At 39.4% G+C, this 26,665-nt stretch overlaps 1 protein-coding gene across 3 annotated transcripts in view; it reads left to right on the top strand.

The window, feature by feature from the left end:
• The window catches only part of LOC125463244 (copine-8), a 300,826-nt gene that overhangs the window by 95,037 nt on the left and 179,124 nt on the right, over positions 1-26,665 (top strand). For 2 of the 3 annotated variants that reach the window (XM_059654654.1, XM_048554261.2), the window contains exons 5-6: positions 13,733-13,772; positions 25,524-25,600. In XM_059654654.1, coding sequence (XP_059510637.1) covers positions 13,733-13,772; positions 25,524-25,600 — 117 coding nt within the window. Of the gene's footprint in view, positions 1-12,198; positions 12,294-13,732; positions 13,773-25,523; positions 25,601-26,665 lie in introns of those variants that run through there. The other variant, XM_048554262.2, reaches the window with a different exon arrangement.

The following is a 26,665-nucleotide window of genomic DNA, read 5'->3' on the forward strand; positions in this document are numbered from 1 at the left end:
TCCATTTGTGTAATCAATTTAACTTTTAATTGTATTTGCAGTTAAACCATTATTCTTCTGTAGACCTTGTTCTGTAAAGTTCTCAGATCTTTTCCTGTGTTTTACGACGAAAAGAAAACAACATCTTAAGGAAATGTATAAACATAAAATGACAAATGATGTCCATAGATATGAGACTTGCATGGTGGGAGGGGTCAGATGGAAATATTGACCAGTGACATGATGGGAGCTGGGACCTGGTTATTGGTGAAACTCTCAGAAACAAATTTCTCTGCACGCAAACTTTGGTGCTGACAGGTTCCTGAACGAGAGGACAGCCTGATTGGAAGTCTTGATTTTCATTGGGGTGGGTAGAGTTGCAAAAGAGATTGCAAATTCAAGCCATATATAGCATTGCTGAAGAAGGTTCCACTTTCTGAATCTTGTGGATATAGAGTGGGGGGAACCCTAGGATGTGGGGGCTGATCCCAAAATGAGTCCCCAGTTGTTTACCCCTGACAGAGTAGGGAATCCCTGACATCGATGGGGATTCCAATTTGGGTGACTTGATTCCTGAGAGGTTGAAGCAACTCACCAAAGCAGTCTTAATAGCAATTCCCAAGTCACCTCGAAGGATAAGGGTTTTAGATGCATGGTAATATCACTATCTGCAAGTTCCACTTCAAGCCACATACTGCTCTGATTGAGCTTTTATCACTGTTCTCTCACTGTTTCTGGGTGAAAAAGTCTGGAATTCCATTCCTAACAGCTCAGTGGATACGCAGAGCCGCAAGGATGGCTGCAATTGAAGAAGGTAACTCGCCAGCACGTTCTCGAGGGTAGTTAGGGATGGCCAATAAACGCTGACCCAGCTGCTGATGTTCCCATCCTATTAATGAAGAAAGAAATAAAACGCCTGGGGGTTTGCCTAATCACTGACCACACAGTGGGGTGGAGGTATATGTTGTAGTGAAGGTCTAGTGGGTGGAGTTGGCTGAGTTTGAACAGATTTTGATTCTTGGGTGGCTGGAAGGGGACACTCTCTTGCCCGGCCTGGCCTACGAGAAGGCATTGCCTTTGTCTCACTGCAACTGCTAGGACCCTGAGAACCTGGCTGGTCATGTTTAAACCAAGTTTATGCAAAGCTTCAACACTCATTAGCATGTGTAAAATGTCAACTTGCCTCCCAGGTGTAGAATTGACTTACCTCTATTTTTGTCCTGCCTTAGTAAAACACTAAAGAAAGTGGGTTGGAGCTAATTGTTCCCCATTTACTCACCGCAAACACCTAATTCCAACTATTTACCATATTAAATTACCACCACCCCCAATTATCCATGTTTTCTACTTGGTACTCAGTAAAATATTTGTTGATTCGACTGTTTGAGGTAAATGAGGCATTTTAAGGACAATTTTAAATGTCAGTTCAAGTGCCAATCCTCTCCTTAAGGTTTCTTAATTGTGATTTTTACTTTGACATCATACATTTATGTTTTCTGGGATTTATTTTACGCTGATCATTTTCCCCTGAAAATGATTGGCTATATTTTTCTTTGACGTAGAATAGCATCTGTTCGATCACCGTGTATTCTATCATTGTATTTAGACAAGCCTACGGATTCTTGGAAGCAGTCAGCCAAAAACCTTTCCTTTGCAAAAATATTTTTCTTTTAAATATTTGTACTATGAATGCACAAATGCATACAGTGTCATAATTCAATGCATAGTGTTTAAAACAAAAATGAGAACATTGGCAGATTTGTTCATGAGACCTTTTTTAGTCAAATCCATTAGTCAGTAGAAATCTTTTCTCAACAAGACATGCAAACATTTCTTCTACCAGGGATAAAAGAGGTGAATTTATGTATTTTTACTGCACTTCTGTCTGTTAGAGTTGAGTTTTATTGTCTTTCCCTTAAGAAAAATGCAGTGATGTGTTTTCCCAAGTGCTGTTTCTGAAGTCCAATTTAAAAATAACTCAAACTTTGTTTGTTTCAAATAGTGTCTCTGTGTCTCTGGCACTCTACATGAGTTAGTAGAAAATATAATAACTCAATGTCCACTTGAGTTTCTTTCAGTTAGACTTACATTGAGATCACTCTTTTTCGGAGCGCAAATGGAAGGAAATTTGCCATCCTCACCTGGTCTGGTCTACATGTAAGTCCAGACCCACAGCGATGTGGTAGACTCTCAGCAGCCCTCTGAAATAGCCTAGCAAGCCATTCAGTTGATGAATTACTACAAAGTTTCAACAAGGATATTAAACCGGATAGCCCACCTGACATTGACCTAGGTACCGGAAATGACAGAACAGCCCTGTTGATCCTGCAGAATCCTCCTTACTAACATCTAGGGGCTACTGGCAAAATGTGGAGGGCTGTCCCACAGACTATTCAAGCAACAGCATGACATAGTCATACTCACAGAATTTACATTACAGACAATGTCCTCGACACCATCATTGTATATGTGCTGTAGGACAGACCCAGAACAAGTGGCAGCAAAGTGTTTATACAGTCAAGAGAGAGTTGCCTTTGGAGTCTACAAAGTCTCATGACTTCAGGCAAAACATGGACAATAAAACATTTCTGCTCATTACCACATACCATTCTCCTTTGGTTGATGAATCAGTACTCCATAATGTTGACTAACACTTAGAGAAGTGTGCCCTCTGTGCTTGCAAATTCTAGAAACAATCTGCTGTCCTTAATTGGACAGTCGATGCAAATCATATCTGGGGAGTATTCCCTGGTGTGTGCACATCAGCCTGAGAGGATCTGGATCTGGATCTGGAAATAGAACATTTTTCAGTAATCAAAAATATCAGCTCAAGATTCTGTTTCCCTCTTCGTGCTGAGATTTCCAGCATTTTGTTTTTTTAAGTCCAGCATCCACTGTATTTTTTGCTATTTTACAAATTTTTTTTGTGAGCTTGAGTAACTTAAAACTTATTCAAAAATGTATCATACCTATAGTGATAACTTGTTTACCTTAAGACAGGTTTCAGATGAAGGTTTTTTGCTTAATTCCTATTTTGTTTAGCAATGCCATGAGTAAATGGTGCTTAATGATGCGTTTTTAAAGTTTGTTACACATTTCATTCTCTCATCTTTGCAAAATAGCAAAGACTTGGCTTTTTTAATAGAAATGCAACTTTTGTATTTAACACTGCTAGGTGGAACTGTTTTTACACCACTTGTCATGTGTGTGTCTTTTATTGCATACCATAAACATTATGTTTTACTGGATGTTGTGATTCATGCATACTCTAGAGACTTTCTTTCATTCCCAGTCCATGAAGTAGCGCCAGTCACAGCATTGGAAAATGTGAAAGTATATTTCAAATAATCTGTAGCCCCAGGATAAACAGTGGATCCTTTTCTAATCAAGCAACACCAGAAATTTATACTTTAGCTCTAAATTTCTTTGACTGACATATGTGCTTGACAGACCATATGTCTCCAGTTGCAACTTACAAATCAAGTTCAGTAAGAATTAAAATTTAGAATGAGACAGAAGTAAACAGCTAAACCTGTTAGATTGTATTACACTGTGGGATGCTTATCTCCTCCAAATAAATAACATTTCAGAATAACTTAGTTGTTTTCTGTTCAATATGAGAGGAATTGTACAACAAATGTATACTTTTTACATCATCCTCTGACTCTGCCCATGTGACAGTACATGGAGAAAGAATGTTCCACAAGTGGTAAGCACTCTGGCATTTGTTTATATGTCAACAGTATTTGATCATGAAGCATTCAGTCATTGATTGCATTAGGCACTCTGGTTGAAATGGTGGCTTACAAATTCCAAATCAGATAATTGCTAATCAGATAATTTTCTAAACAATTACATTTTATTGGACAGGAAACCTGCCTGCAGTTCTTGTTCATTTTAATCGGTGAAATGATGTATTTGAATATTGTAAACTTGGCTTGAATTTTCACTTTTTGATTGGGGGATACAGAGCTGGGACAATTTCCAGCATAGACCTAACCCATTGAGAAGTGCTTTGGAATTTCAGCCTTCCATTTGAGGGTGGTGCTAGTGTGATGTGGGAAGACATTGGGGAGAAGCTACTGCTACTGGAAAGAGTTCAGGAGTTGACAGGCTTGGAGGTAGACTGTCTGAAAGGTCTGTCTTGTTCCAATGCTTTCTTGCAGTTGTTCTAAAAAAAATTTAAATGAAGTAACAGTCCTCTGCCGCTCCTCTCATGCACATATACGTTCCCTCTTGCTCTCACACACCATATTTCCTCCATCCTACCCCTAAGGCTCCTCATAGACCCCATGTCAAGCTGTGGCCCTCTCTAGGGTCTATTGTAGTCCTTAAGCTAATGTATTGTCAACCCCTTGGTTCTTGTCCACCACCATTTCGACTGACGTCTAGCATGCTAAAACTCCCAGTATACACCATTAGGTGCTCTGGGGATCATTCAGAAATGAAATAAAGTTGTGAAGTGTCTATTAATGAATTCTTTCTTTTAAGTCTCATTTGTTTAAAACAAAACATTTTGCTACGTTTAATTTCCTTCAGATTCTTAATCCTTTTCTGAAAAGCATACACAATTGTGTTTATAGTCCCATGTTAAAGATTTTACAAACCATTGAAGCTATCAACTAACTATAAACTGACGGACACTTATTCTAACAGCTTGTGAAGTCAGTCGCACAGCACTATTCCTCTTACGATAACTCTCAAACTTATGTCAGGAGACAGAATCAAATAGTAGCAAGTACATTTTTTTTTAAAAGACCGCAGATGATTTTTTGCAAATAATTAAAGGGCAAGTAATTTTAAATACTTGATGGCTCTCTTGACAGCTCCAATGATATAATTCACTTTTTACACCCTCTCATGTTACATCTAACAGTTCTAAGAGGACCCTTACCTCTCCAAACTAGTGTTTGACTTCTCCCAAAGATGCCTTTTGACCATATATAAAAGGATCTCTTGCCTTACAAAAAGCGCTGGTAACTTTAGACCTTCTCCTGCTAGATCTACAGCGTACAGGCCATTCTATAGACATCTCGCTACTGCAAATCAGATCACACTGGAGGCAGCTGTACTTTAATATCTGCCGTTCCTTCAGGCTCCCATGGAAGTGCAAATTAAAATCATCCTCCTTTCATACTCATGTGAAAATGGCAGAGGTTGGCATTGTGTATGGATGTGTAAGAGCCTGAAAAGATTGATCAGCACCACCCACAGTAATGATGTCATGTGGACTTGTGGCTGCACTCAACCAAATGGCCCCACACTTTCCTAGACTGGATGAGGATGGTGGCAGCAGCAGCCTTTAACGTGATCAGCTCACTCAGTGTTGTGAGCAGGCAGTTCCAGACAATATGGAGAGCCGTGGTGTAGGCTTGACTTGACTGCTCGTAAGACACATAGTGGACAGAGGTGTGTGAAATTCAGAATCAGCTTGTACAAGACAGTCAGCAGCAAGGAAAACCCAAGCATTCAAGAACCTTATCGAAGAAACCCCTCGACAAAGAAGGTAATTCAGATTTAGTTAGAGATTCAATGCAGCAGGAGAGTTAGCAGAGCGAGTTCACCTTTAGCGATGGAGAGTTTAGGAACTCCAAAGCATATACAGGCTACATCACAAGGCTCTGGAGTGGTCCCAAGTCACAGTTCAATAATGAGTGAACAGACATTGTGGCATCTCTGAGTAAAGCTTAAAATCCCTGCTGAGCCAAGAAAAAAATTAAAATAATCCAGGCTGGAAAGTGAGAAATTGTAAATGTACTTACAGATCAGTTCAAACCTCATTGCCTCATGGTACCTGCTCACGATGGTAGTTACTGAGAGAGAAGCAAATAAGGATAAAGACATATTAATTTGAGTCCACAAACCCAGAGAAGTTGCAATGCCAATAATTAAAATAATGACAATAGGCAGATTAAAAGACTAAGCAAACCTGGTGTAGTAGGATATAAAATTGAGGAGATTTTATTTTGGACACAGGAAAGATGTGAAATCCTTCATCAGATACATGTGACAAATGTGGGAAAAATTTATTTAAAATCTGACGACTGTGAAACCTTCAGTAAAACCTACTGATTAATGTAGCAACTATTATTAAAGCTAAATAGCTGCATTCATGCAGTGAATGTGTGTTTGGAGGGGAGGTGGGAGGGAGGAATCCTTTGTTTTACAATGAAGAGCATTAATTTTCCATTTTAGCTAAAAGATGTGGGGAAAATCTTTCCATATGGTAGAAAAGAGCAGCAGAACTGTAATTACTACAAAAGAAGAACGGCATGGCATTTAACTAAATGTTTCCAAGAGGACCTAATTTCAGAGATGGACTAAATTGAACAGAGTGGACATTTTGAAGAAAATAAGTTTTGATACGCAGAGTAGCTTCCAAGTTAGGTACTGAATCAGAATCCGGACCTGAAGAAGTAAATAGACAGTAGGAGTATAGCCAATGACATTGTAGCTCATCAGGGCTGTAGGAAGCAACAAATATTTTTGAAGAGGTACTGAATGCCTTTCACAATTGTGTTAAACTCAAAACTAATAACATTCCTAAGACACAGGTTTTGCATTTGGGAACACTTGTTGATGATGTCAATAATGATCTCTGCAAATTAGTGAAGATCTATGATTATGGTTATTTTTAAGTCCAAACCATTTGAGACAGAATTGCTGATGAGTATTTGTTAGATTTATTACAGACTAAAGAAATCGGGCTCCAGATAAAGCCATTCAGGTGTTGAATGAATCAGAAGTCTTTTAGCAACACAGATCAGTGCTTAGAGGAAATGATCAGCATTGATGCAAAAAGTCAGGAGCAAACAAGTCTCTCAAACACTGACAGTGCTTAAGTATTTAAAGTGAATGCTTTCTGTTGCCTTATAGGTCAGTTCCAAAAATGTGGGCACAGTTTAATAAAACCAAGAAATCAAATATCTATCCATTCAAACTGGTCATTGAATACAATAATCTACAACTGTTTTTAAAAAAGTGTTCCAAGAAAATAGATGACCCAACCCTTGTGTTTTGACAAGCCAATATGTATGGTCATCTCACAAACTCAAGGCACTAGAGTGTGTGTTGCTATATTATCACAAGTGACCAATGCCTATAAAAAAACTGGTTATGGGGCAACCACATGGTCCAGGAGGCAGAGTGCTTCAGACTAAAGGTATGCTACAAACAACTTTCCAATAGAAGGAACAACAAATACCTATATACACAACAATCAAGAATTCTCACTGTTGAGTAGGAAAGCATGACTTAGCTGCAATCATCTTCAAACACTGGAAAGATTTAAACTAAATAAAGGAACACTCAGTCAAGGAAGTTGAATGAGCAGCCAAAAGATAGCTGGTAAAGATTTACATTGAGTTCCTTAGACTCATGGGAGAACATAACCATTCTTAATGGATCCAATTTTCTATTTACATAACCATAAGAAAATTATTTCATGCTGTCACAAAGATGGGAACCTGTGACTGTACTGAACTGGAATAAACATTTCCCACTGCTATCAACGCTGAAGAATGTTCAAATTCCTGGGCCCAGCAATGTTTACAAGGAGAAACAGGCAATGAGGTAGCCAAAGACTAGTGTACATCACTTGAGTCAATTGACAATGCTATAAATTGATGTTACTTAGTGTGCAACCCAGCTTAGTGAATAAATAACTTTGATTTTAAATCCTGATGTGACTCAAAAGAGGTGTGTTCTAACAATATTTGACTTTCTTAATCTACCCAGGATGAATTCTCAGTATCTGTGACAGAGATCATGCTAAGCCATAAACAATCCTCAAATAACACAACTGAGGAAATGAACATATCGGTTCAGTAATGCAATCACTCAAAGTGAATGAGAGAGTCTAAACCAATCAACATGTTGAAGTAAAAGGTTTAAGTGTGTCAGCACTAAATGTGTAAGTTGAGAAAATCAAACGATTAAATGCCTTCAGGTTCAAAGGGTCCTCCAGACTTCATACAGCCAGAAGGCATTCAAAGACACTTGTCTTTCATTTGGAAAACTATTAGTTTTCTACGACCAAAGAGAATGTATTATGGCAGAATAGTGAAATTGTGTCAGTGGAATTTATAAAATCAGAGACCTGTGGGGGATGATGGTGTCATAGTAAATGTAATTATATACACAAAAGTGCAATATTAATAATAGAAAATGTTTGGAAGAAGACATTGTATATGGGTCTGAATGTGTTAACACCAAGTAGTGCCCTAAGCATCTACCACTAAGATGATGCCATATGAACCTATGGGCAGAGCAGTTTAGAATCTTACAGGAATGAGACCTAACATTTTATTGTCTTCGAAGTTCATATTACAACATCTACCATATCAATGTAACCTCTCATTAGTTTGCAATAATCAGTATATTGTTAACTACTCCTAGTTAGACCAGAAAATGGCTTTTCTCTAAGTACACTAGATTAAGCACGTTCTACATTTTTTGAAGAGGACACTGACAGCAACCTTCATCATGAGCAGCAGCTTCTCTGCTATAGTGAGCTGGCAATATGATAACAGCCAGTTTCAGGGGCAGCACATTTGAATTCTTGCTTGCAATGCTATTTTTTGTTTGGATAAAAATCTCTCCATCTGCACAAAAATACAAGCCGTTACCTTTGGCGATCTGTTGTTCCTGCTCCATACTCCATTTCCTGGGTATTGACTCCATCATCTTTCTTGGCAACAATCTGATATTAAACCAGCTTCTTTGCAACCTTCATGTCATACTTAACCCTGATATGAAATCTCAAGCTTATACTTATGTCAGCCGTAAGATGTCCATCTCCACCTCTGCAATATCTTTGTTCCTTCCTCAGCGCATGTACTATTGAAACCCTCCTTCGTGCCTTCCCTATCTCTAGACTTCACATCCAATGCACTTCTGGTGATTTTCCACTTTCTACGTTCTGTAAACATGAGGTCACTCAAAAATCTGTTGTCTTGTCCCTTAAACTGGGCTGTGTAATTTCAGGAAATAACTTCATTTGAAAATTTTCATTATTTTCAAATCTCTTGACACTCCCAATTTTCTGAAGATTGATCACCCTCCAAAATATCTGTGCTTTTCTAATGAGCACAAAAGCTGACGTTTTGGGCCTAGGCCCTTCATCAGAAGGTTTTTTTTTCTGATGAAGGGCCTAGGCCTGAAATGTCAGCCTTTGTGCTCCTGAGATGCTGCTTGGCCTGCTGTGTTCATCCAGCTCCACACTTTGTTATCTCGGATTCTCCAGCATCTGCAGTTCCGATTATCCCTGTGCTTTTCTAATTCTTGCTTTATCAGCATCCTTGATTGTAATCACTGAACAATTCATGGCTACTACACCTTTGGTTACTTAGGCCCTAAGCTGTAGAATACCTGCTCTACCTTCCTGCTTTTCTATATTGCTTTCTTCCACTAAAACATTGTTTAAAACTTACCTTTTCGAGCAGGCTTTGATGATCTGACCAGTTGTAAAAAGAATGATATAATGATGGGGGAGATGTTGAATGGCTTCCTCAGTTCTCTATGTTGGGATTTTGTATTCTATTCCAACTTTATTTAATGACAGAGAATTGGAATCTCAATACAAGATAGTTAATTCACATATGGTGCCAAGTTGGAGAGATTATGGATTCAAGGAAATTAGCCGAGATAATGCCGAGATACTACAGTGTGCTGCAGTACAGAGGCAAGCATTAGAAACCACATTTATTCCAAGATGCAGGTAGATTTTGTCAAATATTTTTAGTTATACACTCATTCACCATGATTAAGCAATGTTAGAAGATGAAAAACAAAGCTATGTAGGATGATGGGATTTATAACCAAAATGGTTGGTCATGTTGATGCTGGACTGTGTCCTTGTCATGCTAAGCCTTGAGAACTGATGCAGGCTTGATTGTTGCAATTTAGAGAGAAATACAACTCTTGAAGACAAACTATGATGCCAGTTATGGAAGAATTGTAAGTTGACCTCATAGTTAAGTTCACAGCCTGGAATACTCACAAGGGTGCTGCTTCATAGGTTATTAGAGCTGGATTTCCTGTCTATTGAGATGGAAAATCACAATATTTCTGGCCTGTTATTGTCAACAAAGCATAGTTATACACAGCAACTCCAAAACTTCAGTGCTAGTTCTCATATATATAAGTATTCATATGAAAATAACCTGATGTATAATACTGATGCTAAATACAATCTAAATACAAGTTTATAAGAATTCTACAATGTATGAAAAATGATTTTCTTAATATTTGTCAGCAGTGATACCTGATGGTTACAACTGAGCAACCTAATCTCGAATGGGAGAGGACAAACCCTCTTTCAATAATTAGGTGGTTCCAATTTTATAGCTTTACACAAGATAGAACAAACATAATGCTATATTATTATGAGCATTTAAAACCTTCTAGAACCTGACTGACAAGAGTGTGCAGTGGGATTACACATTCAAATGTTAATAGACGATTTATGCCAGCCATTTTAGTTTATCCCAGCAACCTGTGCAATTTTGATTTTGCATTCTGCATGAATGCTATTGAAAAATTGATTTATTTTGGACAAATTTAAAAGGTGATAAATGGATGAGTGGTTTCTTCAATTGGACTTTTGCTGGTTTTGTTTGATCATAATCTCATAAAATTACGAAGGGGCAGGATTTTTTTTCTCAAAGAGAAGGTTAAAAGCTGAATTTCTTGTTTAATTTATTGAGCATTTAAAGGATTTGTCAATGTTGTTATTTGGCTGATGAGACCAGTACCTTGTGGATACTGGAAGATTGCATCAGATGCTCTGAGGATGCCAAGCCATTAAATCAATGTGAAAATCAAACCACAGGCCCCACTTCACGCATTAATATCACTGCGAATGGAAAGGATCTTATCTATTAAGACAAAAACCTCTTAGCATCTGAATCATTACCAGGTGCTGGTCAATTTTATGGTCACTTTCTTTTTGAGGAAAACACTTAAAGTCAAATAAATCCCTTGACAGTTTAAAAATGATTTTACCTTACACTATCCAAAAAACATTTAAACGTACCTGCCAAAAGAATCCTGTCTTTTCTTCGAGGGACTATGAGCTAAGTCTCTTACAAAAAGCTTTGCCAATTTCTATTGAAATTGTGATGGCTCTGAAATGCCCATCCCCAAAATGGAACTGGAGAATTTGGGGGTACTGCGTATGTGCTTGCTACTTTAACTCTTATCCCATGCTAGCAGAAGTAGTAAGAGACTGGAATTTTGATGGGCATCCAGAATTGGTGTTTCCTCACCACTTGAAAAGCCTTTCTGACACAGTTGGAGGAATGGAAACCTGACGAAGGATATTAGTTTTTCTTGGACTAGCCCATAATGAGTAGAGTTTAGCTTTTAACGTCATATTCTTATTTATTTCTACTTTGAATAACTGAGCCCTGCATACAAATCATTCAGGAACATTGTTAGATGCATTTCATACTACGCTGCACAAAAAGCAATACATGTTTTTGCGCAATGTGGGGAAAAACAAATAACTTGGATAATGAAGAATGAATCATTTAGAACGTTTAGTATTATAGTAGATATATATATTGTGTAAAGAAATAGGATAGTTCATGAATCCCTTACACAACTGATTACTTACAGAAAAGTTCTGAATAAAAACATTTTTATGGCTTCCTCCAATAGACAGTTGTGCATTTAAATTCAAATGGTTTTCCTAAGTGACAACACAGGCTTCAAATTTTAGGGTGAATGGATGACAATTCATTATCATTTCTGCTGTAGATAAATCAGTATTCTTTTGATTTTAATCAAAACTTTATAATTGCATTAATTAGTTCTGTCTTTGTGAATGTTAAGATAACTTAGTCCTGTGATTAATATTTGTTTATATTATACATGCGGACAGAGGGCCAGCCTTTTTTTGTCCTGAACAGATAGTGGCATTATCTCAATCTCACTGTGTTTTTGAAAAACAGCCCTTAAATGCAGTCTGTTAAAGACAAGTATGTAAAGATGATTGTGATCATAGCTGGCTAATCTACTAGAGGATTTACTCAATTTTGCATTCGAACAGTTTATAAGCCCCAATTTTAAGTCTGGCATGTTCAGACCAGGTAGGGTACAGTACGGGAGAGTAACCTTATCATGTTTTAAATCCCAGGTTTCCCAGATTGAGGTAATGCCGCTATCTATTCAGGACAAAGAAAAGGCTGTACCTCTTTTTATGTGTTCTCCTTTGACTCCCACCCAAAATTATGTTACATTTGAGAAGCAAGCCAGATAATGGATTGGAAACCATACATCACCATGGACCAAAGGAATCAGTGTTTGGAAAAGTAAGTCAGCCAGGTGTGGGATTCCTGGTTGATCACAGTCAGATGATGAAGAGTAAAGGCTGTTGGTATACACTGTCAATTCTCAGATATCATTAATGGCTCCTTCGCTGAAATTAGTAGGACAGACAGACCCCTAATATGTACCAAGAAGGAGTTAAAGAGAAATGGGAATTGAAGAAAATTGGCAAGAAAATGAAAACTTTAATCATCAATTTCATATCAAAATTACAATATTGATAGAACATAGAACATAGAAAAGTACAGCACAGTACAGGCCCTTCAGCCCATGATGTTGTGCCGTGGAATAATCCTAATCCAAAAATAAAATAACCTAATCTACATTTCCCTCAATTCACTGCTGCACATGTGCATGTCCAGCAGTCGCTTAAATGTCACTAATGACTCCGCTTCCATGACTACCACTGGTAAACAGTTCCATGCGCTCTCAACTCTCTGGGTGAAGAACCTCCCTCTGACTTCTCCTCTATACCTTCCTCCTAACACCTTAAAACTATGACCCCTCGTGGCAGTCAATCCTGCCCTGGGGAAAAGTCTCTGGCTATCGACTCTATCCATGCCTCTCATTACCTTGTACACCTCAATCAGGTCACCTCTCTTCCTCCTTCTCTCCAGAGAGAAATGTCCAAGCTCAGTCAACCTCTCCTCATAAGACAAGCCCTCCAGTCCAGAAAGCATCCTGGTAAACCTCCTTTGCACCCTCTCCAAAGCCTCCACATCTTTCTTATAATAGGGCGACCAGAACTGGACTCACTATTCCAAGTGTGGTCTCACCAGGGTTTTGCAGAGCTGCAGCATAACCTCGCGGCTCTTAAACTCGATTCCCCCTGTTAATGAAAGCCAAAACACCATATGCTTTCTTAACAACCTTATCTACTTGGGTGGCAACTTTGAGGGAGCTATGCACTTGAACACCAAGATCCCGCTGTTCCTCCACACTAGAGAGAATCCTGCCTTTAATCCTATATTCAGCATTTAAGTTCGACCTTCCAAAATGCATCACTTTGCATTTATCCAGGTTGAACTCCATCTGCCATTTCTCAGCCCAGCTCAGCATTCTGTCAATATCTCGCTGAAGCCTGCAATAGCCCTCGATACTATCAACGGCATCTCCAACCTTTGTGTCATCAGCAAACATACTTACCCAATAGTGAAACACAGTTCTGAATTATTTATATTAAAATTATTTTGGCTATTACTGCATTATTAAATCATTGGCTATAATCATTTTAACATAATTTAGAACTGAATTTCACAATCACAGAAATACTTAGGTTAGATTTAATATAGCCATTATGCATTCATATTGAGTTTCAAGTATTTAGAATAAGAAAATGGGTTTCAGCTGTTCTTTTAATCTTTCAAACTTAGCTTTTATGATATTTGGAATGGTATATTGTTAATTCTATTATTCTTTTCAGGTATGATGTTGATTCAAAGAGTTCAAATTTATCGGAACATGTAAGTTCTCTTTGTTTTTGACCTTTGATAATTAGAAGGTACAAATCTTATAGCATTATACGGGAAGGTTAAACTTAAATTGCAATGGTTTAGTTTTATCTGATAACAGCACTTCTGGCAATTTTACTGTTTCCAACCAGTAATAGCCCATGTCATTAATACACTTGAAATTTTGGAATTGACATAACCGTTTGAATTTAGCTTGCATAATTGCAATTATAACATGTCTTGTATGAATGTTGTTGTATTAGCTGCTGGATTCCTGGAACTTTAAAAAAGGAATTCAGACAAAGACAGTGGCAGTGATCACATTGAAAGTGATTCAAAGGGAGAAAGAAACCTACACTGCTGTGGTCAATCTGCACAGCTTTGGCCTCTGCTGATTGATTTCATGTATCTCTGGATATTGGAGTTCATCTAAGAAAAAATAACAAATCGTGAAATTCAGCACTGACCTTGGAGAAACCTATGTGGGAGACCTGACAGCAGGGGAGCAGCTACGCGGCTTTTCTACGAGCAACCTTACTGTTTATTTTGTAAAGTTACAATAGTGAGTCAAGTGGGTTCTTTTTTGATTTATTTGTTTTATTGAGATTTGTCTCTTAATTACACGTTAGAAGTATAGAACGTAGGCACTAATTTATCCTGGAGCAGTGTTTTCTAGAGCAGTAAGAATGTGCTATTTTCTGGGTCTGTAGATAGTTAAGGTGCAAAGATGGCCTTCAGTAGAGTAATGTGCTCTTTCTGTCAGTTGTGAGAGATTAGAGGGAGTTTCCATGTCACTGGTGATTATGTCCGTTGGAAGTGTTTTTGGTTGCGAATGCTATTGGATTGCATGGATCAGTTGTCACGGCAGTTAGAGGTAGTGAGGAATTTACAAAAGGTAGCGGGTGTGATGGATGGCAGCTGTAGGAAGGGAGAGAAGCCACAGCTATAGTCAGGTAGGTGGGTTATCTCCAGGAAAGATAGGAGAGGGATGCAGATAACGCAGGAGTCCCCTGCATTCTCATTTCAAACAAGCACGCTATTTTGGAAAATGTAGGGGGTGATGGACTCTCGGGAATGTGACACCGACAGCCAGGCTTCCAGTTACCGAGACTGGGTCTAATGTAATGAGGGGTACATCAGGTTCCAAGGAGACACTCTAGTCAAAGGCACAGACAGATGCTTCTGCCCCTGACAGTGAGAAATTAGAATGGTTTGTTTTCTCCCGGGTGCCAGGATCAAGAATATCTTAGAGAAGGTGCACGATATTCTCAAAGGGGAGAGGGACCAGCGGGATCTTTTACACATCAGAATTAATGATATAGGAAAAGAAAAGGATGATATAATGAGGAAAGAATATAGAAAGTTAGGCAAGAATTTAAAAAGGACGTCCTTGAGGGTAATGATATCTGGATTTTTCCCAGTGCCATGAGCTAGTGAAGGCAGGAACAGGAGGATTGAGCAGATGAATAAATGGCTGGGAGGTGGTGCAGGGGAGATGGATTTACATTTTTGGATCATTGGAATCTCTTCTGAGGTAGAAGTGGCCTGTACAAGAAGGATGGATTGCATCTGAATTGGAAGGGGTCTACTATACTGGCGGGCAGCTTTGCTGGAGCTGTTCGGGAGGATTTCAACTAGTAAGTGGTGGGGGATGGGGTCCGGGGAAATAGTGAGGAAAGAGATCAGTCTGAGACTTGAACAGTTGCGAAAAGGAACAAGTCAAACAGTCAGGGCAGGCGGGAACAAAACAGAGAATGAGGTAGGACTGATGAATTAAACTGCATTTAGTTCAATGCAAGAGGCGTAACAGGTAGGGCAGATGAACTCGGCATGGTTGGGAACATGGGACTGGGATGTCATAGAAATTACAGAGATGGGGCTCAGGGATGGACAGGACTGGCAGTTTAATGTTCCAGAGTATTGATGCTAGAAGAAGGATAGGACGCGAGGAGCAAGAGAGGAGGGGGGAGTTGTGTTTTTGATCAAGGATAACGTTACAGCTGTACTTCGGGAGGATATGATATACGTCCAATGAATTTATTTGGGTGGAATTGAGAAATAAGAAAGTGCTGATCACTTGACTGGGATCGAGCTATCAACACCCCAATAGTCAGCAGGATATTGAGAAACAAATTTGTAAGGAGATCTCAGTTATCTGTAAGAATAATAGGGTGGTTATTGTTGGGGATTTTAACTTTCTGAACATGGATTGGGACTTTCATAGTGTTAAAGGCTTGAGTGGAGAGGAATGCGTTGAGTATCTGCAAGAAAACTTTCTGATTCAATATGTGGATGTACCCACGGGAGAAAGTGCAAGACTTGACCTACTCTTGAGAAGTAAGGCAGGGCAGGTGACTGAGGGGTCAGCAGGGGAGCACTTTGGTCAGCAGGGGAGCACTTTGGGCCAGCGACCATAATTCCATTAATTTTGAAATAGAGATGGAAAAACTTAGTCCAGATCTAAAAATTCTAAATTGGAAGAAGGCCAAGTTGATAGGGGGTTGCAGGTTTGGTTGGTTGGTGGAGGCAGATGTTTGCAGGTAAAGGGACTGCTGGAAAATAGAAAGCCTTCAAAAATGAGATAACAAGAGCCTGGAGTCAGTATGTTCCTGTTCGGATGAAGGGCAAGGCTGGTAGCTGTAGGGAATGCTGGTTGACTAGAGAAATTGATGTTTTGGTAATGGAAAAGAAGGAAGCATGTGTCAGGTTTAGACAGAGGAGAGCAAATGAATCCTTAGAAGAGTATAAAGGCAGTAGGAGCGTACTTAAGAGGGAAATCGAGAGAGCAGAAAGGGGACATGAGATAGCCTTGGTAAATAGGGTTAAGAAGAATCCAAAGGGGTTTTATAAATATTTTAAGGACAATAGGGTAACTCGGAGAGAATAGGGCCACTTAAAGATCAGCAATGCTGCCAAAGTGTGGAGCCGCAGGAGATGGGAGTGATACTAAATGAGCATTTTGCATCTGTGTTTACAGTGGAGGAGGATATGGATGATATAGAATATGGGGAAATAGACAGCGACATGTTGAAAAATGCCCATATCACAGAGGAGGGGGAGATGGACAGCTCAAAGTGCATAAATGTAGATAAATTCCCAGGACCTGATCAGGTTTAGCCCAGAACTCAGTGGGAAGCAAGGAAAGTGATTGTCTGGCCGCTGGTTAAGATATTTGTATCATCAATAGTCACAGGTGAGGTGCCAGCAGACTGGAGTTTGGCTAATGTGATGCCACTATTTAAGAACGGTGGTAAGGAAAGGCCAGGAAACTACAGACTGGTGAGTGTGACATCGGTGATGAGCAAGTGTTGCAGGGAATCCTGAGGGACAGGATTTGCGTACATTTGGAAAGGCAATGACTTTGTGTATGGGAAATTGTGACTCACTAACTTGATTGAGTCTTTTAAAGAAGAAACAAAGAGGATTGATGAGGGCAGAGCAGTGGATGTGTTCAATATGGACTTCAGTAAGGCACTTGATAAGGTTCCCCATGGTAGATTGGTTAGCAAGGTTAGATCACATGGAATATAGGGAGAACTAGCCAATTGCACACAGAATAAGCTCAAAGTTAGAAGACAGAGGGTGGTGGAAGGTTGCTTTTTAGACTGGAGGTCTATGACTAGTGATGTGCTACAAGAATTGGTGCTGGGTACACTGCTTTTTGTCATTTATGTAAATGATTTGAATTTGAACATAGGAGGTTTGGTTAGTAAGTTTGCAGCTGACACCAAAATTTGAGGTATGGTGGAGAGCAGAGAAGGTTACTCAGAATACAACAGGATCTTGATCAGTGATAATGGGAACTGCAGATGCTGGAGAATCCAAGATAACAAAGTGTGGAGCTGGATGAACACAGCAGGCCAAGCAGCATCTCAGGAGCACGATCTTGATCAGATGGGCTGATGGACTGACTAGTGGCAGATGGAGTTTAATTTAGATAAATGTGAGGTGCTGTATTTTGGAAAGGCAAATCAGGCAGGACTTACACACTTAATGATAAGGTCCTGGGGAGTGTTGCTGAATAAAGAGACCTTGGAGTGCTGTTTCAAAGTTCCTTGAAAGTGGATTTGTGGGTAGAGACGTTAGTGAAGAAGTATACTCACAATTATTGGTCAGTGCATTGAGTGTAGGAGTTGGGAGGTCATGTTGCACCTGTACAGGACATTGGTTAGGCCACTTTAGGAATACTGCATTCAATTCTGGCTTCCCTTCTATGGGAAGGATGTTGTGAAACTTCAAAGGGTTCAGAAAAGATTTACAAGGATGTTGCCAGGGTTGAAAGGTTTGAGTTACAGGGAGAGACTGCATAGATTGGGGCTATACTCCCTGGAGCATCGGAAGCTGAGGGGTGACCTTAGAGAGGTTTATAAAATCAAAGGGGATGGATTGGATAAATAGACAAGGTCTTTTCCCTGGGGTGGGGTAGTCAAAAACTAGAGGCCATAGGTTTAAGGTGAGAGGGGAAAGATTTTAAAAGGGCCCTAAGCGGCAACTTTTTCACACAGAGGATGGGGCATTTCAGGGACTGAGCTGCCAAATGAAGTAGTGGAGACTGATACAATTACAGCATTTAAAAAGCATCTGGATGGGTATATGAATAGGAAGGGCTTAGAGTGATATGGGCCAAGTGCTGGCAAATAGAACTAGATTCATCTAGGATATCTGGTCGGCACAGACATGTTGGACCAAAGGATCTGTTTCCATGCTGTGCAGCTCCAAAACTCTAATTAAAACCTGCTGTAACATCTGACTAACGATAAAACTGACCCCACCAATGCTTAAACAGAATCCCCCAGACGCACAATACCCAACTCAACAGCTCACCACTATCCAATTGATAACCTTAACACATGGCACACACTACATCCTCACCAACCCATCTGCCACCCTATACCCTCAGACACCTATCTCCAAGTGTAGCCCTGACATCCATCCACCTGGCACACCATCCCCTCACCCACTTGCCACCTTGCCATTTCATTCCCATGGCAACCTATTCCCTTATTCATGTGGCACCAAACCTCAACACTGACTCACCTTCCAGTTTTAATTCTCCTTGTCATATATGTTTTGAACCTTTAACCCCTGGAATACTACAATTACTTCTGTAAAAGGGAGGTTAGTTTGGCCTCCAGCACTGATCATGTGCTGAACTAAAAGTCTTCTCAATGCGTTTTAGAAGAATCCTGAAACAGAACTTGGGGCCAGAAATGTGTAGCTCCAGGGCCTGGTAAGTGAGAAGGAGCGAATCACAATTCAACTATGAGTGCAGTCCTTGGTAGATTTGGCTCATGGTTTACATTTTGAGTTAATCTTTTTCTCATGTACCTCCTCCTTCATGCCCCTTGGTGACATTTTCTGCTGGTTTACCAATAAATCCAAGTGAAGCCTGCCCCTGTTGGCACTTCTACTGAACCCCGTCACATCTAGTTTTCAGTGAATTGAGTCTTCACCCTGATGGGAGGAGTGCAGTTTACTAACTTAATCGTTAGGACAGTTATCAGAAATAATGAGAACTGCAGATGCTGGAGAATCCAAGATAGCAAAGTGTGGGGCTAGATGAACACAGCAGGCCAAGCAGCATCTCAGGAGCACAAAAGCTGATGTTTCGGGCCTAGACCCTTCATCAGTAAAGCTTTGGGTCTAGGCCCGAAACGTCAGCTTTTGTGCTCCTGAGATGCTGCTTGGTCAGCTGTGTTCATCCAGCCCCACACTTTGTTATCATTAGGATAGTTAATTTGCTTGATCACTATCTAAGATAAACGTTTCATCAATGAAGAAAATTTAACGTGGTGTAACAAACTTAACCTCTAACATATAGCAAAAATGAACTATTAATAACTAATATGCAAACTATATCCCCTTTAAAATCCCAACATATTCTCACATTTATTGACAAATTGGATGGACAAGATAGCTTTGTCAAAACATCTTACATTGAAAACAGATGTAAAAAGGAACAATTTTTGAGAGTCGGCAGTGTTTGGTGTTGCTAACTTGCTATCACATGTATGTACACAAAGAGAACCTGTTCCCTCATGTTCACCTTGTGGTCTGCAAGAGTCACACAGCTGTGACCTCATTTCAACCTTCGTCCAAGCATAATTCCATAAGAAATAGGAACAGGAGTAGGCTTTTTGGCCCCTTGAGCTTACATCACCATTCAATAGGATTGTGGCTGATCTGATCATTCCTCATGTCTACTTTCCTGCCCTTTCCCCATATACCTTGATTTGTCTACTGATCAAAAAATCTGTATCTTATAGTTAACTATATGCAAGGACATCAGCCCCACAGTTCTCAGCGGCAAGGAGTTGCAAAGACACTCAATCCTCTAAGAGAAGAAATTCCTCCTCATCTCATTCTTAAATTAGCACCCCTTTATTCTGAGACAATGCTCTCTGGTCCTAAACCCTCTCATGAGGGGAAACATCCTCTCAGAATTTACCATGTCAAGCCCCTTGAAAATCCTATATGTTTCAATAAGATCACCTCACATTCTTCTAAGCTCCAATGAGTGGAGGCCCAACATGGTTAGCCTTTGCTTATAAAACAGTCTCTCCACTTTGAGGATCATCCTCGTGAACCTTCTCTAAATTGCCTCCAATGAATTGATATCTTTCCATAAATAAGGAGACGGAAGCTATTCTCAGTACTCCAGAACTCGTCTAACCTGTATCTTGTACACTTGCAGTAACACTTCCCTAATCTTATACTCCAAGCCCCCTGAAATAAAGGCCAACATTCCAGTAGCCTTCCTGATTACCTGCTGTATCTGTCCGCTAGCTTTGTGTTTCATGCATAAGCAGCCCCAGGTCCCTTTTGTGTTGCAACTTTCTGCAGTTTTCCTTCACTTAAATAATATTCTGTTGTTTTGTTCTCCCTTTTAAAATAAACAACTTCGTATTTTCTTGCATTGTACCCTATTTGTATACATGGACAAGAGCACTAAGTCAAGAGGTGTGGACAAAGCAACCCACCTGATTGGCACTCCATCCTCCTGCTTCAACATTCACTCACTCCACCACTGGCACAGCACTGAGTACCATCTCAGGATGCACTGTGGCATTTCCCCAAGGCTCCTTTGACAGCTACTTCCAAATCAGTTACCTCCTGATGAATAAAGTCAGTAAATCCATGGGAATGCCAACATCTTCAATGATCACTTCAAGTCACACACCATCTTGACTTGGAAATTTATCTCCATTCCTTCAACTAACCCCCTAATACCATTGCATAAATTCAAGCCTTAATGACTGTAGCAGTACAAGAAAGTGGCTCTCCACCACCTTTACAAGAGAAATTAGGAGTGGACTATTAATTCTGGTCTTGCTAATAGTGCCCACATCTGATTAATGTATAAGGAATTGTGTAACTACAGAAGAAAAATGTGCATGCATTGGAGTGGAGGCAGGGAAGGAGAGGGAAAGTATTCAAAAGGGAATTAATTTTGAAGAAAGACTGGAAATGCTAAAGTTTTAGATACCAATAAAGTTTGGGAGAAAATTTACAGATTGATATGAAATATTAAACTGCATATATAACTTAATGCCAGTATATTGCTTCAGATTAAACAGAGAAAGTTGTGGTAGAGTACAGGTTATATTTTGTTCAAAGTACTTTAAATTGCTGTTTGTAGAATATGCTTTATTCAAAGGGTAATGAACTTTTTGAACTATTGGCATTGAAGTTCATAGGCATACAACATAGCCATATGAACAGTAAACTCAATATAAGTGAATGGCATAAACTAAATTCTGCAGATGTTTGCAATCAGAAATGTTATCAGTCAGTTTTGGGAATATTCAACAAGTCAAGCTACGTCTGTGGAGAGAAACACCTAATGATCATTGGACACAGTTACTTTCCCACCAGAAGCTGCCTGAGCATCTGAGTATTTCCAGCACTTCTGCTTCTTAAGAATAAATTGAACAAATTTTAGAATTTCATAAAAGAAAGCAGTGTGAAACACAAAGCATAGATTTATTAAAACTGGATCTCTCACAGTGTTGCTCAGTTGGGTTGAGAGAAATTGGAGGAAGGGATTTGGAAACGTGTGGCAGGGTGTGAGGCTGGCCGTCACTTAATTCCTTGGGGCTTCAGAACCTTTAGGATGGAAAGTACATGAGAAAACACTGAGCTTGTAGTTGAGTAGAAGTGAAGGGAATGCTGGGAAAGTTCAGGAGGATTGCTGTCACAAGATCACTCTGAGAAGGAGGTGATATCAGCTCTGGGGAAGAGGCGCCTGACTCGTGAGCACTTGGGAAGGGTCTCAGCCATGTGTCAAACTAGACCCTGAGGAGCTGGGGAGTTTGTGGGCAATGGGTGATAGTTCCAATCCTCACCACAGTAAAAAGCACGATGTGCCATCAGAAACCGAAAAACCATAGGAGTAGCTGAATGCACTAAAAGACATTATCAACATGCCTGAGCCATGTGTAGTTGTGCCATATCCTTATGAGACATAAACAAGGCATAACTTTTGTACATTGGTTAAAAAAATCCAATTTCAATATTTTTTTCAGATATTGGAATCTTGGAATCTCTGTGCAATTTTTAAATTTTGTATATCACTACATTGAAAGTTGCCATTTTTAATCTGTTCGGAACAGGGAACATGGATCTGAACGAGGCAAAGAGCAAAAAATACATTTTTTAACCTTTCCTTCCTGACTGTGATTTAGGAGTTTTCGCAAGAAGGTCAGTTGACCTCAGAGGATTTCCTTTCCATTAGAGTAAATTGATGGAAGAGGAAAATCATGTTTTGTACTCCAGGTCAATAAGATCTGTGCTGAGAATGCAACATTCTGGTTAAAGTAAACCAGGTAGCATATGAATGCATTGAAAATGATGATAAAACCTACATTTGTTGGAACAGGCCCACCAAAAATGCATAAAATAATTTTGTTGTTCTGACAAGTATCATTATTATAGTAGCCCTGAGATTTATTAGCAGCATTTACATTCACATGTTTATATTAATCCCTTTAGTCAACTTTGAATAAAGTTGTTCACTTGTTTTGGGAAGGCAATATTTTTTACAGGGGAAGAACATGGTGGGACCCTTTGAGGTGGAGAGTAGGCAGAATGCCACAGGCTAGGAGAAATCAGATAAAGAGAAATATAGATTAGTACTGTAGCAATGATAAACATCATGCTGAAAGTGTGGTGAGAGCCTGGGAAGTGGATGTACAGACAACTGTGACATTTCTTAGATCTGGATAGAAGGGTTATCATGCTGCATAAAGGGAAGTCGGAAGAGAAAGAAACCATTGAAGAATTTTGTTATCTATGTGCTTGGTAGAAATTATTAATTTATTGGGAGAATTTTTCCAAGTTTTATATCACCAGGAATGATGCCACACTGATTATTAACCATTGGTACATTGTCAAAATAAGGCATCTAAAATGATATTAAGAGAGAAAATATTCTTTGTAATTTGATAAATATGAATTTTGCTTTAACATAGAAATAGGAATCTTACGTTCTCTTTCTTTTTTTACTTGTCCCTCCTTCTGAAATATTCTTACAAAGGAATTTATAGGAGAGATGTATATGGAAAAGTGTTGACTTTAGTTGATTGACACCTTTATGAGGTTATAATAAGTTGTTTGCTTCTATCATTTTTTGTCAGTGTCTCAATGTTTCTTTCATAGGTTCAGAGGCATCAAACCTTAATTTTTTTTGTAGATATTTTAATGGTCTGTTTGATTAACACTTTAACACTTTTATAGGATTGTAGGAACTCGTCTTTTATTTCAAATGATGAGGAATGGGAATCATTTTTTCTAAGCTGTTTCACATATTTGTTATTACCATAGGGATTTCTGTACATGGTCTCTATTGGACGAATGGGCATGGAGGGTCCATGACTTGTTTGAAGAGTATGTGCTGCTATGGTGTGGGTTGGGTCATGTATTAGAATTGAGTTGGCATGGGAACTTGGAGGTGGCATGGGACGGATACAGATTGTGGGAGTGATGGTGTGGGAGCAGTGAAGCTAGAGGGCCTAAAATATAAATAAACAACTGAAATCATAGAGAACCAAGGTGAGCCTTTTAACCAATCTGCCGTCAACACTAGGCTGTGCCTGTAGCCCATTCCAATCTGCTTCCAGCAGTGGTATCTTGTAGCTGGCTGCTGGATTGAATATAATGTTTTAAAGGTGTTTATATATTGTGTTGGAGTTCCTGATTTAATTTACCTGCCTCAGTATTAGAAATCTGTCACTATATCTTTGAATCTATGGAGCTGATGTTTCATTTTTAGAATCTGTAGCATTATATCCATCTTCATTATTTATGAACCCTTGTCGGCTCTTCCCTTCGTGCCAGAGAATTGTCATTGTAAGGTCCTGCGAGTTTAGCTCATTTATCGTTTTACTAATTTTTCCCTACTTTCAAATTCTGAAGGGGCAATGCCAGACAGGGAGTTTTCCCTTTTCTTGGGCGGACATGCAGTGGTCCTTTACAGGCCTGCCAGATTAGAATGCTCACTGCTTCTTAGGCACAATGAATAAAGTACTTTTTGAAGTGTAAACAGTGTTATACTGCAGAAAATATGGACATCAGGTTGTACAAAGCGTGATTCCACAAATAGCAATAAAATGAAAAATTTCAATTTTTAGTAATGTTACATCTGTGTTTCAAAACACTGAAATTGTCCACATTCTCAGCAGCTAAAGTTCAATTAAATTCTCCTAGTTTGGGTGAAGCAGATGGCTGACAGGTCTTACGGAGAATTTCTTGCATGTCTGTCTATTTTGTGGCTTATTTATAGAATCCCTACAGTGTAGAAACATGCCAATCAGCTCATCAGGTCCACACTGACCCTCCGAAGAACAACCCACCCAGACACACTCGAAGGGCTAAGTGGCCTGATCTTGTTTTATGTTATATGCTTATATTGAATAAGTTAAACCAATTCATAAAATTATTTATGTTGGCAACCTTTGTTGAATTTCCGCAAAAGTTGTTTTAATCCATTACCTGAAATGATTGAATTGCTTTATGAGGAAAGGCGAGGTAGAGGTGACTTAATTGAAACGTATAAGATCTTGAGAGGACTTGACTGGTGAAAGTCAAAAGAATGTTTCCACTTGAGGGAGGATCTAGAACTAGGGCCATATTCTAAACATAAGCAGTTGCCCATTTTATGCGGAGATGAAGAAACTTTTCTTTCTTTGGGGGTTGCGAGTCTTTAGAATTCCCTTACTCAAAAGGCAGAGGATGCAGAATATTTAAATATTTTTAAGTGGAGGTAGCTAGATTCTTGAATACCAAGAGGATGAACAATTATCAGGGATGTGCAGGCATGTAGATTTGAAGTTAAAATCAGATCAATTACAATCTTATTAAATGGCAGGCTTGATTTGAAGGACTGAATGGCCTGTTCCTTGTTCGTCTCTGTCATGAATAAGTTTAAATTATTTTATGAATTATGTTTTATTGTTTGTTAACAACCTTTGTTGAATTTCTTCCAAGATTGCTTTCATCTGTCACCACACGTTCAGACAACGATTGGTGGATCCCCTGGAGCAATAGCTAAAATTAGCTATTTGTACTGATCTGCAGGTGAACTGCTTATCCTGCATCAATGTTACAGTGGGAGAACAGGAGAACCCCCGTAGAAACCCCAGCACTTGTTTTCAGTATTAAGTTGAGAGGCAGTCTTGAAAATTATTGATTTTATTTTTTCCTCATTCTTTGGTTGCAAATAGTAATTGCCACTTATTGTCAAATGCATTTTTTTTTGAATTTCAGGACTTTCTGGGTCAAGCATTCTGCACGTTGGGAGAGATAGTTGGTTCACAGGGAAGCAGACTGGAAAAACCTCTTGTGTAAGTAAAACATAGACTGTATTCACAGCAATTGGACATCATTGATCAGGGAAATCCTTCCGTCGAGCCTTGCAAAATGCTTATGCACAGATGATCAGCTTTAGATTCGTATGGGACATTGAAATACTTCCGCCACAAAGTTGGATCTGTCACGTCTGCTTTTTGAGCTTTGAGTGCCTTTTGGTGCTTTAACTGACGTTGTTGGTACATGTGCACTTCTGAAGCGAGTTCTGGCAGAATATTGGTGACTGTGAGTATTACTGCATGTGTGGTGATACTCTGTCAATAGATTGTAATGTTAAACAACTAATTTCACGTCAGTGCTGCCATTGCAGAGCTTCAAGCTCAGAAGGTTTACTGAAACAAAGTCAACCACATTCAGCAGTTGTAAGGACTCCTTGCTAACGCTACTTGAAGGGATCACTAACATGATAGATCGATTCTTGGTTAATTTCTATTGGCTGATGTAACCATTCTAGAATTCTTCAAACCTGCAAAAGTCTACAGGGAATGGTGTGAAATGTGCTGAACAATCCTGTTTTGACTTCCAGGGTTTTACACAAAGTAGTTGCTCCCAGCCGTGCATTGCCTAGCCAGTTGTGTGGAAATACAGTGGAATATGGAGAATGAGCAGGGGAAGTTGCTGGGAAATGGGTGGGGAGGAGAGAGAGAAGTGCAGTTAGTAGCAATCTGTCTCATAAGCAATTATCTAATTCAGCAAGGAACAGTGTCTGAGATGACTGCATTTTAGTCAGGACATCCTCATTAAAATCTGCCAACTTCTGAAGCCACAACTGTAAGCTTACAATAGGGCAAGAATTGCATTAATCCTCATTAATCTGCCAACGGACAAATTACTGAACTGCTTTGAAACCCTGTTAGTGCCTTTACACATTGCAACTAATAACCAGAACAGCAGCAGTCTAATCCTCTGCGAAAGCATTCAGAGCCTGGGTGGCTGCTGGAAGCTGTGAAATCAGCCAGCACAATATTGCATTATGCTTGAGTTCACAAGTGAGCAAATGGAATTGGCTGTCGTGCCCATGCTGGAAAGACTGGACTCCA

This window comes from Stegostoma tigrinum, chromosome 25 (genome assembly GCF_030684315.1).
Source record: "Stegostoma tigrinum isolate sSteTig4 chromosome 25, sSteTig4.hap1, whole genome shotgun sequence".
NCBI classification, from domain to species: domain Eukaryota; kingdom Metazoa; phylum Chordata; class Chondrichthyes; order Orectolobiformes; family Stegostomatidae; genus Stegostoma; species Stegostoma tigrinum.